This window comes from Ursus arctos, unplaced genomic scaffold (assembly GCF_023065955.2).
Source record: "Ursus arctos isolate Adak ecotype North America unplaced genomic scaffold, UrsArc2.0 scaffold_11, whole genome shotgun sequence".
NCBI classification, from domain to species: domain Eukaryota; kingdom Metazoa; phylum Chordata; class Mammalia; order Carnivora; family Ursidae; genus Ursus; species Ursus arctos.
In genome coordinates, this window is record NW_026622775.1 from 5,409,751 (window position 1) to 5,422,894 (window position 13,144).

Sequence of the window (13,144 nt, forward strand, 5' to 3'; positions counted from 1 at the left end):
ATGTTAGGCTCCCTGATCAGTGGGGACCCTGCTTCTCCCTCTCACTCTGCAGCTCCCCCTGCATGTGCTCTCTCTCAAATAAATAAATAAAATATTTTTAAAAAATTTGCATCACAATTGATAATCTTTGTGAGGAGGGGAAAATAGCTAATAAGTTGGAAAAAGAAATAGATTCACAGAAAAACATCATTTTCTACTCAAAATAACAATGAGTTGCACAACAGTGTAAACCACTGAACTATACACTTAAAAATGATTAATATGGTAAAGTTTGTTATGTGTATTTTACCACAGTTTAAAAAAAAGAGCACTGACAATTATTATTGGATCATTATGTCTACAACTTGATCATATATATATATATATATGTCTATTATATATATAAATACATACACACACCCCCACACACTCGCAACATTTTTATGCAGGGGTTTCCAACACATGAAAACTATTTTAAGAGTTCCTCCAGGATAAAAAAGACAAAAAGCTGGTCTGGTATATGGGAAATGAAATTTTTCTAAGCAGAAAGTACATGACAACAACAGAGAAAGAGAAGCAAGGCAATGGTGCTTGTCTGATTAAGCAGAGGGATAGTGTACAACATTGGAAGGAAATAAAATTAATCACATAGAGGACCTAACAATGGAGAGATTTTACTTTAGACTTATTGCTAAAGGGTATTAGTCACATAGAGGACCTAATCAATGCAGAGATTTTACTTTAGACTTGTTGCCAAAGGATGTGGGGAGCTATTTGAGGTCTTGAGGATGGCTACAGTATGAGTAAACCGTTTAAGTTAGGTCGGTATGTCATCACATGCAGTACAGATGGAAGAAAAGTTACACGGAAGCATTTATTTTGAAGCAATAAAGATGCTCTGAATGCGACAGAATGTTGTAGTTCTTTGTTACTATTTCTGGGCTTTTGAATTTTTGTAGATTGTATTGAGTGATTTAGGGTAGGAATTAACACAAGGAAGTGTGGTAGTGACAACAGGATGCCTGTAATGACAGCACAAAGCTATCTTCCAAGGAACTAACAGAAATTGATAGCTTTGGCTAGAAGAGACCAGTCAAGGCTGGAGTGGGGATGGTGATAACAATGATAGAGGAGAGTGCTCAAAGGTCTGAGTCCAAAGATTCAGAAACCAAGAATATGAGGTTACCATGAGGGCTCACAGGGAACTGGAATGATGCACAATTTGGGAAGAGTAAGAGTTGGGGGGTGGGGACAGAAAAGGACCAAAGACTCCGAGAATCTTCAGTTCTACTTTGTTCCTCTAACTGCCTGGAGAAGTTGCTTCACTTCTTTCAATGTCAGATCCTTATGGACAGTAAGTAAAATAAAGGGGGACCAGATATTCCTGAAGGTCTTATAAAATTTCACTGATTTCATCATAGTGGACACCAAATGGAGCTAAACACTGAACATAAAAGTTAGATGAAGCAAAGCAAAATAGAGCAGGGAAGTTATGAGTAATTTTCTATATGATGCACAGAATTTAAAGTACATTTACCAAATCTGAATAAAAAATACATTTATCAAGTTCCTTTTATAGGTAGAATTGTTAGGGGCTTTCTCAAGAAACTTATACATTAGTGTAGAGGACATATTGTGATTTCTAGTATTTCATAGTGAAGTTTACAAAGTTCTTTCCGAATCAAAACGGCCCTCTGAAGTAGATACCAATCTCTGCCCTTCCAAAGAAGCGGTCGACTGTGTCAAATACCAAGGTAAGGTCTCTAAAGATTCTGGTGTAAAAGAGACCAACCAAATTTAACAAACCGATCACTAGCTTTCTTTGGAAGAGAAATTTCACTGGAAGCTGAAATTAGATATCAAGGGCTTAAAGAAAGAAGGGGAAGAGGGGCTTCTGGCATAGATGGTCCAGAGCCTGTCAGGGCTAAAAACGTACTGGACAGGAGCGCCTGGCTGGCTCAGTCGGAAGAGCCTGCCACTCTTCATCTCTCGGTTGCTGGTTGGAGCCCCCACGTTGGGTGTAGAGATTATTTAATTAAAACGTGTAAAAAAAAAAAAAAAGCACTTGACAAGTTGAGTAAACTATTTGGTGCAAAAGATAAAAAATATTTTTGGCTTTTTGTCGCATAAAATACTTTTAAAGAAAAAATATTTTTAAAGGAAAGTACACACATACACGCATTTTTTTCTTCCTTTAACTGGTGAAACCATAGGAGAGGACAGGCACAGTTCAGCTCACAATCGTGCATTCTTCCAAAGGTCCGGGAGAAACAAGCGCTCAAAAGAACGCAGGAAGCCCTTGCACTGGGTTGCAGACGCCACCAGATCCATCTCCGGGCAGAGCCCAGCTGAAAACTCCTCAGAGATGTGGGCAGCACCGTTGCTGCGGCTGGCAAGGAATTGACAAACGACGAGACAGTTTTGCAGCCTGAAAAGCCAAGGCTCACGGCCAGTCACCAGCCCCCGAGAACCGCCAGGTCCCCAGGAGGGGAGGAGGGGGTGTTCACTAACGCCAGCCATCTCCCAGGGCAACACCGCGGCGGCACTTCCTGCAACTTCTTGATTGAAAGGACGCCACCATTATACGTCATTTCCTACGGAGGCGTAGGCAAGTTGACCTGAGTGTCGTGAGCTAGTGTTTGAAGTTAATATTGCTGCTGTTCCAGCGCTGAAGGCTGTTTTGGAAAGGCGACAGTGTCGCGGGTTCTGCCGGTGACTGGCTTTTTTGCAAACCAGTTGTCCGAGTTTCTTGTCGTTGCCCCCGCCCTCACGGTGTGCGGGTACGGCGGCCGAGGAGGCTCGTGTACGGCGGAAGTACCGGGCGAGTGGGTGTGCGTCGCGGGGCGGACGGTGCACGTGGCGCGGGTGAGTTGTGGTAGGGAGCAGAAGGATCGGAGAATGGCTGGACGCGGAACCCAGCTGCGGGAGGGAGGGAGGAAGGAAGGGAATGCGGTGTGAAGACCTTGCTGCCTGCTGGGGGAGGAGGTGCTAACCGGGTGCGACGAATCTGGTGAGTGGTCGGTCAGCGCGCACAGGGCTCTGGGGAGGTGACACTCCTCACCCTTCGGGTTCGTCTCTGGCGGCTTGGCCGTGCGTGAGATGGCAAGGTTGCTGTACTTATTACTGTTCCCCTGTATGGTGTTCTGACCGTGGCTCAGAGGGGTTACGTGATGTACCCAGAGGCCACAATGACCAAAAGGTACGCCTGTTTTTTCTCACCAGGTAGAGTAAGCATGTCTTTTCGAGGCGGAGGTCGGGGGGGCTTTAATCGAGGTGGCGGCTTCAATCGCGGCGGCAGCAACAACCACTTTCGAGGTGGAGGCGGTAATTTCAGAGGCGGCGGTGGCGGCAGAGGAGGATTTGGACGAGGAGGTGGCCGCGGAGGCTTTAACAAAGGCCAGGACCAAGGACCTCCGGAACATGTAGTTTGTATGTCGGCTTGAAAGCTTAGCCTGCTCGGGGGGGCGGAGGCTGTGGGTTTGTTTAAGTTCGGGGATTACGTACTGAAGGATAACTGTAGCAGCTCTCATACGGAAGTTGCTGCTTGGTTGGGGAATCAGGTCTAGAGATGCTGTAAACTGACTTAAAGTAGTGTTGTAATGTAAAGGGAAGATCAAGAAAGCAAAAGAACACTTAGAGTGCGTCATGGAGGTGGGAATTGAGCTTGGGCTGAAAGGAAGTTATTAAGTAGGTAATATTGTGTGTTTACTCCTATTGTTCCCGTTTTACAGGTAAGAAAACTGTGATTGAGAGTTGAGTTTCTTTGGTGGGATCATAGTAATAAGTGATCAGTTTGAGATACAAAGTCAAGTTTTCTGACTCCAAAGCCCATGCTCTCAATTGCTATTCATAAGTAAGAGAAGTGTGAAAAAAACTGCTTGGAAGGGAAACTACAGAGGGAAAAAGGCCTAATTAGAGTAGATTTGAAGTAATTATCAATGAGGTGGGATGGAAGTCATGGAAAGTGAGACAGATTTGACAGTAGAAACCTATATCAAAAAGGAGAAAGGATGAAGAGAGTTTAATATAAAGATGAGGTTTGATCAGTATGCAACATGATTTGAAGAGTGTAATGGTTAGAGTCATAGGTCCTAGGCCACAGGCATCCACAGTCCATGCATGATGCTTGGTGAGGGTGGTGGAAGTGAGAAAAAAGAAGGAAGGGTTTGATGGGGGAGAGATTTCAGTAGAAACAAATTCAGTAGCACTTGGCTAAGACTTGGGAATAAAAGGTTCCAGGCTTTGAGCCTGGGTGATAGGGATAAATTGGTTTTGCAGGGATGTGATGAGTATTTTAGTTTGGGGTAACAGTCAGAAATAAAGGTAGTTATTTTGAGATTGCACACTTCCCTGAAAAAGAGTGAAGAGTCATTGGTGAAGAGGTGGTAGTGGGAAGTTATAAAAGGGGAGGAAAAAAAGGAGAACAAAGACTGACTTACAGTTAGGGACTGGGGAAACGAAAAGAGACAGTAGAGTGTAAGCATGGTGTTTAATAAAAATAGTTATTGTTATAATAAAACAGCTGTTATAGGTTGGTCTTAATGTGCCAGGCATTTTTCCAAGCACTCGGCAATATTATTGTGTTTATTCCTCATAATACTGTATGTTAGGTGTTGGTACTGTTATTAGCCCTTATTAAAGACGAGGACACTGAAGCAGAGAGATAAGAATCTTACCCCAGGTCACATAGCTAGTGTGGAGTTTTCAGCTTTTTTTTTTTTTTTTGGTCTCGGAGGAGAACAGATAAAGTGAAATCCCAAGTATCCAAGAAGAAAGCTTCCAGATGATGTTGGTCAATATCATTTGAAATTGTTTTATATTTTAACATTTTCTTGTCATATTTCAGTATTAGGAGAGTTCCTGCATCCCTGTGAAGATGACATAGTTTGTAAATGTACTACAGACGAAAATAAGGTGCCTTATTTCAATGCTCCAGTTTATTTAGAGAACAAAGAACAAATTGGTAAAGTGGATGAAATATTTGGACAACTTAGAGATTTTGTATCCTTTTTAATTAGAAGACCCAGTGATCTCATTGGAAGGTTACCATTTGCTTTTTCTGTAGCTAAGTCTTGATTTAATTAGATTTCCTGTTTCATTAAATTGGACAGAGTACTGCCAAGATTGGACCATAAAGGAGAATCAAGAGAGAATGTATTTCCATATATTGAAAAGAAAGACCCTATAAGAGTGACTTCCTTTTTTGAAGGTTTTATAAGTGATTGCCATTTGGATAAGTGCTACAGGATTAAGGTGCTTTGCTTTGATTATGATGATGCCACTGGAATAGTGTGGAATTAGAAGTTTTAAAAACAAAAACTTCATTTTTCCTTGGAAACTCATTTCTTTTCCTAAGTATTCCCATATAACTTTGTTTTTAAAATTACATTTGAATTCAGAAGGTTACCTTCTTTGATCTTATTGCTTATTCCTTAATATAACTAATAGTATTTTTCTGTTAAATTGTCAGAAAATATGAAGGCATCTTCCTTTAAAAAACTGCAGAAGGTGAGTCAAGCTGATGATAACTAGGCTCTTTGTTTTTATAAGTGAATGACCTTCCTTAGGACAGTGCTACTTAGAGTACTTGAGACTCCCCCAGTGTATCACTAATGAAGCTCTTAAATTGAGATGTTCTGTACTTTAGATGTTGAACTTACTGATCTTTAAAAGTAATTTATTTAATATTTATTTAAAAATAAGTATTTATTAGCAAATTTTATAACTGCTATGTTTTTTAGTTTATGTAAAACTCTTACTGGAAAGTTTACATGACCAAACATTCTAAGTAAAACATTAAGCTATGAAACATTAATTTGGGAGAAGTCAGACATTAAATGATTTCACAAATATTTCAATAACATTATGATACATGCTGTGAAGGAGAAATACAGATTGCTATGAGAATGTTAGTAGTGGGACCAAATTTGTTATAATGGATTTTGGAGGAAGTGAACTAGAAGCTGAGACCTGAAAGTTGACTAGGTTCCCAAACCTTGTTGCTCATCAGAATATCTGGGGGAGCTTTTAAGGTCATGTATTTCTTGGTCCCACTCTTAGAAATTTGAGCCAGTAAGTCTTAGATAGGGATTAGGATTCAATTGTAAAAAGGCAAGCTCCTGGATAATTTTGATGTAGTTAGGCTAGCACTTGGGAACTAGAGGTGGGAAGCACATTGCAAGTAGAGAAAACAGTTTGTGCAAGTCTTTGGGACAGCCAATTTAAGGATCTGAAAAAGGCAGAAGTATAGCTTGGACATAGAACACTTAGGAAAGACTAGAGGAGGTAGGCAGGGGATGGATTACTTAAGACCTTCAGCTCATGGGAAACAGTTTAGACTTTAGTTTTAGTTTTGTTTTTAAATATTAGGATAAATACGGTTAAGGTATATTTAAAAAGAGCACTGGAAAAATAAAAGAGCACTTTGGAAAGGGGTTAGTACTGTATATGAAGGGGCCGGGTCGAAGACTTGCATTAGTCCTGGAAGAGATGATATTTTGGACTAGGGTAATACTGACAGTGGAAATGGAGAAAAGTGGATGGATTTTTGAGAGATAACAGGAAGTAGCATTAATAGGTCTTGGTAGTGGATTAGCAGTTGCAGTTAAAAATATCACCATCTGGGATGCCTGGATGGCTCAGTAAGTAAACCGTCTGCCTTCAGTTCAGGTTGTGATCCCAGGGTCCTGGGATTGAGCCCCATGGCTGGCTCCCTGTTCAGTGGGAGCCTGCTTCTCCCCTCCCGCTGCTCATGCTCTCTCTCAAATAAATAAATAAAATCTTAAAAAAAAAAAAATCACCATCTTTCAGATGTCTGATTTCAACATCTTTGTGGATGGTGTCATCATGTACCGAAATGGGAAATACCGGAGAAGAAGGCAACTGGGGGAAGATGGTGAATTCAGTTTTAGACATATTGAGTTTGAAGCACTTATGAGATATTCACATAGTTAGGAGCTCAAAGGAAGAACCAGGATTAGAGATGGAATTGGAAGTTGTCATTGTACAGACAGTATATGGTACAGTCTAGGAAGAAAGAATGAGAAAAAGAGCTTTAGGATACCTCCTAAATTTATATATCCTTTGGAGACTGATAAGTAACACCAATAAAGGAGGAGGCAAACCAGGAGAGTTTCATAAAAGTGATTATCACCAAAGTCAGGAGAAGGAAATGCTCAGTTGTGGCAAAATGCTGCTGCAGAGTGTTCTTTGCATTTAGCAACAGGGAGGGCAAACGGTCATGGAGCCAGTGGAGTGCTGGGACCAGAACCCAGACTGGAATAGGAGATGAGATGGGGACAGTGCCTTGTTGCTGGTATATGGCTGCTACTGGCTGTAGAAACCCTGGCAAGTACCCACTGGGCAACTGAACTGCTTCAGGTGGGCCTGAGAGCCAGACTTCTCATTTAGTGATGTGAAAAAAAGAATTTGCCTGTGATAGCCACTTAAATTTGATCTGGACGACTGTCTTTTCTCACAGTATTATTTATTTGAGGATTTATTATTTTTTTAAAGATTTTATTTATTTATTTATCTATTTATTTATTTGAGAGTGAGTGAGAGAGAGCAGGAGTGGGGGGGGGGGTGTTCAGAGGGAGAGGGAGACGCAGACTCCTGGCTGAGCGGGGAGCTCGATGTGGGGACTTGTTCCAGGACCCTGAGATCATGACCTGAGCCAAAGGTAGATGCTTAGCTGACTGAGGCACCCAGGCTCCCCTGTGGATTTATTATTTAGTATTTTTTATCATGGATGCTAAATTGGTACATTCTACCTCTCCCCGTTTCTAGATTCACTGTTCAGGTTCAGGTCTTCCTTATCCAGCCTAGGGTGTCTAATTGAATTTTCTGTAATGATGGAAATACCTTCCTGGTACAGTAGCCACTAACTATTTGTAGCTCTTGAGCACCTGAAATGTGGCTAATGTAACCCAGGAACTGAATTTTTAATTGTTAATTAAATAGCCACATGTGGCTAGTGGCTGCCATATTGGGCAGTGCAGAGCTAGACAATATTTTTGAGAGAATGGGCTCTGAAGGGGGATCCGTGATAAAGTAGTATCTAAAGGGGGATTCAGACATCTTCTTGTAAGTAATACATCATCATTTGAAACTCCTTATGTGTGTTTTATGTAAAATTGTGAAATATACCCCATTATGTTTCATTATTATGAAAAATAACCTCTTTAATCCCAAATAATAGAATGGGCTTAGTTTACGCATATCCCTTACTACTTTATATGTTCAGCAAATAGTTACTGATCTGATCCTTTTTCAGGTTTTGAAATCACTAGTATGTCTGTGCTTCTTTTTGAATTTTAATGTTAAATTTTTAATAGCTTTCATTTTAGGGCAATTCTATTGAGTGAAAAGGTAGTTAATTTTTGGAAGATATCTATTTATAAATAAGAGAAATGAGATTGAATTGGTCTTGGTTTTTATTTGTATGCCTGTATTGCTTACTGTGTGCCAAGTTTAAGTGCTTTGTATACATTACTCTTTTGACCTTAACAAAGACTGTGGGGTAGGTACTTTATTCTCCTCATTTGATAGATCAGAAAACTAAGGCACAAAGAAATTAGGTCTCTGCCCACTGCTACACAGTAGTTAGTAGGGTTGGGATTTGAACCCAAGCAGTTTTGAGTCTAGTGTGTGGATTCTTAATGATTATACTGTACTGCTTCCTAAGTCATCACACTAATTGTTTCTGTTTTACTTCCAGTTTTATATAGACCCATATAAACTGCTACCACTGCAGAGGTTTTTACCTCGACCTCCAGGTGAGAAGGGACCTCCAAGAGGTGGTGGCAGGGGAGGTCGAGGAGGCGGAAGAGGAGGAGGTGGCAGAGGTGGTAGAGGTGGTAAGTTACCTTTGGGGGAAATTTTCTAATGAGATTTCAAAATCGCACCAGTTCATACAGTACAATTTAATTTTTTATGTAGGCAAAACTCCTTTATGTTTATTTATTTATTTATTTTTTAGAAAGGCTATTTTCAAATCTTGGCAGATTGCCATGGTAATAATGCTCAGTTTCAATAGCTTATTTTTTAAAAAATCTAATAAAGTATAATTTTGAGGGATTTTATCTCTTTGGGGTTGTTCATGTTTTGTTGAGTGTTTTATAAAGTATAAGATTATCTTGACTGAATTTACTTTTTTAGTTAATATTACTGGGTGTTGATTATATGCTGAGAGCTGGTCAGTATTCTTTTAATATTCAGTAAAACCTTATGAGATAGTTCGTAGCCTTCTTTTAGATGAGGAAATGGGAGGCTTACAAAAGTTAATTTGCCCTAATCAAACAATTGGCAGTCTAAAAATAAAACCCTGTTTTCTGATGTCATGTCAGAGACTTCCCAATAAATTTGTTGCTTTGATTTCAGCATTTTGATACATGTATTTCCTCAGAGTTTTGGTACATTCATCATTTTGGGCGGTTAGATGATGAACAGGGTTGGGGATAAGGTGCGGTGTAGCATTGTGTACGCCTGGATCTGTGAGTAGTGGTGGGGTGGGTGGGTGACAGGATGATGGCAGAGCCTAAGTGGTTAGGCAGGGGAGCCGAAAATTGGTTGGGTATCTTCTTTTACTAAAACAGAAAGGAGAGAGAACTCTGTTTTCACCTTTGCTTTTCTCAATTTAATTGTTTCATTCTAAATGTGCTTTTTTTAGGTCCAGATAGCTAGGAGATAATCTCTTTAAGAAATCTGAATATATGTCTATTAAATAGTTTTGAGAATCTCATGAGATTCCCCCCTCATTCCCATTCTATATTCAGTCTCATATATAACATTGAAAAAAATTCACTCCCCCATCTGCTGCCCTTGGATTAAAAGCCTTAGTCCAGTCAAAAAAGTAATTAAGCAAAAGTTGAGGTACTCCTACACTTAACAGTAGGGCTAAATGGAACTTTAAAGTAACGAGCTTTTGTAATTCATTAAAACAGAATACTTGTCTAAAAAGTGGTAATCTAGGGTGTTAGGCTTATCAGAATAGGATAGGCTACAGTAATTTTATAAACATTTCCTTTATTTTTAGGTGGTTTCAGAGGTGGAAGAGGAGGTGGAGGCTTCAGAGGAGGAAGGGGTGGTGGTGGTTTCAGAGGTGAGTGTGAAAAAAACATTTTTGAATCACTGAATTTCTGAATTGGTATTATCTACCATTTTAAATGTTTATTCAGTCTTATTTCGGTTTCCTGAGTATATAGAACACCATGGTGTTCTTTGCTTTAGCCTAATTTATAGCTGTATTTTATATAACTTTCTTGCTTTTCCCTTTGAATTTTTTCATCTGCTTCTAATTTGTTTTGCCATATTAATTTGAAAAATAAAAAGGTCTAATATGAATGACAGTTAAATTTGGTAAATTGGTTGTCTGAACAGTATGAGAACTAATGCTGATTTTAAATCTGAGATTTTGGGTATAGTGCTATTAAAAATTTATTTTCTATAGCCTTAATACTTTCATTTTCTCTTAATCAGGAAGAGGACATTAAGTGTAACAGCTGACAGAGAACTTCCTACATGATCTTCTTCTATGGATCAGAAACTTGATTCTTGAGCAAGTCTCGAAGAACTGGTCATTTTCTGATAGTGGAACTAAGATGTCAATGCCGTGCAGAAACGAGTGCACCAGAATAGGCGATTTTGCTCTAAAAGAGTGTGAACAAATGTTTTAATGTTTTGTAAAATGTTTGGAACTCTGTGGGTGCTTAATAAATGGGCAGTTTTCATTTGAAGCATACTTGGAATTTTTAAAATAAAGTGTTTTATTTCTTTAAGTTATAACAGAGCAGCTGTGTTTATTGTTTACAGCTATTTTTGAAGTTAAAAGGAACTCCTAAGCTTAAACTCAGTGGATTTCAGATAGAAAAAATGGTTTGTTTACATATATAACTGATCTTTAAAGAAAGTAGGTTAGTGGAACAATACTTTACTGTTATTGATAAATTAACACCTCCTTTCAAAATCTTTGCCTTTTGTATATGAAAACAGTAGCACCTTTTATTGCATTTCACTTGTGTACATAAGAGTTAGTAAAGCAGTTTCTTAGGTTGCAATTAATAACTGATTAGCAAATTTTAGTGTTGATTATGAATCTGTTAAAGTTGGAACAGCCCTGTTCATGTGAGAAGTGTGAAGTTCAAGAAATTTCTGGAGAAACATTCAATTCTCAGTCAACATAGATGGAATCTTGAAAGTTTTATTGAATGTTTTATTTTACTTTTTTAAAGAAACTGAAGGTTTAAGATGTTATTTATCATAAGAAAAAAAAAGATGTTATTCATTATAAATAAGTATTTGTTCAGATTCCTAGGTAGGGATGTTACAAATGAAATTGATTTTTGATCTCCACTGCTAATGTAGTATCAAGAAGTAACTATGATAGCAAGTTAGAATACCGTGATCATGGGACCATTTCCCTGCCATTGATTTCCGCCCCCCCCCCCCACACGTATTTGTTCTCAGAAAAAATGACATTTCCATTATCTTTCCTTAAATTTTCTAGCATGCTATACCTAATATTAATACTTGGTTAACTCTTGAATGCTTGTTTGAGTAGCATATAGTATTGTCTGTGTCAGTAATTTGGGTTTTACTTATCTTCTTTGATTGATGGAATTGCAGTGGAATTAATATGTGGCCATAAATACATATGATGAACAAATATGTTAAAAATTACTTTTTCACAGGAAGAAGTGGTTGTGCTTTTACGACTTGGGAAGGGAGGCTATTTGATTTTTTAGAAATGTTGGGTTGAAATTGGGTTGAGAGTTACAACTAGAGTTTCTACTCTTGGTTTGTGAGAGACATAGAACTAGAGGGGTGATGATGGCACTGTGCAAAGGACAAATAATAGTGCAACTGTCCTACACTTTCTTTGACATGTAAAAAAGTCTCAAATGGCTATGATGGAAGCAATGTGTAGGTCGGTAGACAAACTATTTGAAGGTTTCCCCTTTAACCTTAGGTATATCTGTTGGTCATTGGTTATCTTTACACATTTACTTTCAGATCTTATTTTCCCCTTTTCTTCCTTACAGTAGTTCTTTCTGGGTTTCCTTTGGGACATTCAGTTTTGAATCAAGTTCACATGTTTAGGGAGCCTAACAATGAATTTGGTACCGTGGTGTAGTAAATATACTGAGTTCCTTTGTAAAAGATACCTTGGTGACTAGTCACATATTAAATCTTTTGAGTTGTTAACTGAGTAACATCTTGATTGCTTGCACCATGTTAAAAATGTACTTGTTGCTATAGTAATTAAACAGTTTAGTGGAATACAAACAGTATTTCCTGATATGCTTGGAAAATTGGGAGGAGTTATAAAAGGATTTTTAGGCCAGCTGAAGTTTATCAGATTAAAGAATTGTGAGCTATATGTAAACATTGATATGCTTCTAGTTCTATTTCTTAGTATTCTAAGCCTCATCCCAGTACAGCTTTTCTGTCTCAATCGTGAAGGAAGCATGAAAAAGTAGTTTGAATGTACTTACCACATTCATACCTTTAAGCTTTTATCTACAGCAGATAAATTTGGAATTATTTTTCTTTAGTTCTTATTTTCTAGAAAATTTAAATGGATGCCACAACTAGGTATAAAGGGAATGTGAACCTATGAACCAAAGAAAACACAATTTGTGTTTTATTCTACATACTGAATGCAAAAAACAAAACTTAAAACCCAACAACCGAGAGATTTTTTTTTTAAAAGGGAGGATTCCTCTTAGGGGTTATGTTAATTGCTTTAGGCTCATTTGAAAATATTTTGATACTGGACTGATGAGATTCACTTTCCTAATATAAATACTCTGGAGCATTTACATTTATAAAATTTTGAGTACTGGTAGCTATAAGATCTGGGACAGATCAACCTGGCTTAACTTCATTTTATTTTATTTTATTTTTCAATTTTTTAAAAAAAGATTTTATTTATTTGAGAGAGAGAACACGAGTGGTGGGGGTGGGGGGCAGAAGGAGAGGGAAAAGTAGGCTTCCCATTGAGCAGGAAGCGAAGACCTGGGGCTCTATCCCAGGACCTTGGGACCATGACCTGAACTGAAGGCAGACGCTTAACCAACTGAGCCACCCAGGCACCCCTCAACTGCATTTTATACAAAGCTGGAAGAATTGAGGCAAAGGATCATCTTGGGTCCTGTCCTGCTGC

At 38.6% G+C, this 13,144-nt stretch overlaps 1 protein-coding gene across 2 annotated transcripts; it reads left to right on the top strand.

The window, feature by feature from the left end:
• Positions 1-2,568: 2,568 nt before the first annotated feature.
• Positions 2,569-10,759, top strand: GAR1 (GAR1 ribonucleoprotein). Of its 2 annotated transcripts, none has more exons than XM_044384241.3 (7): positions 2,569-2,844; positions 3,202-3,408; positions 4,826-4,980; positions 5,428-5,487; positions 8,699-8,837; positions 10,016-10,081; positions 10,459-10,759. In XM_044384241.3, exons 2-7 carry the CDS (start codon positions 3,213-3,215, stop codon positions 10,470-10,472), a joined length of 630 nt encoding a protein of 209 aa, XP_044240176.1. In that variant the 5' UTR covers positions 2,569-2,844; positions 3,202-3,212; the 3' UTR covers positions 10,473-10,759. The 2 variants fall into 2 exon arrangements, with proteins under 2 accessions (XP_044240176.1, XP_044240175.2); XM_044384240.3 differs by having other exon boundaries at positions 2,834-2,989.
• The last annotated feature ends 2,385 nt before the right edge of the window (positions 10,760-13,144 follow it).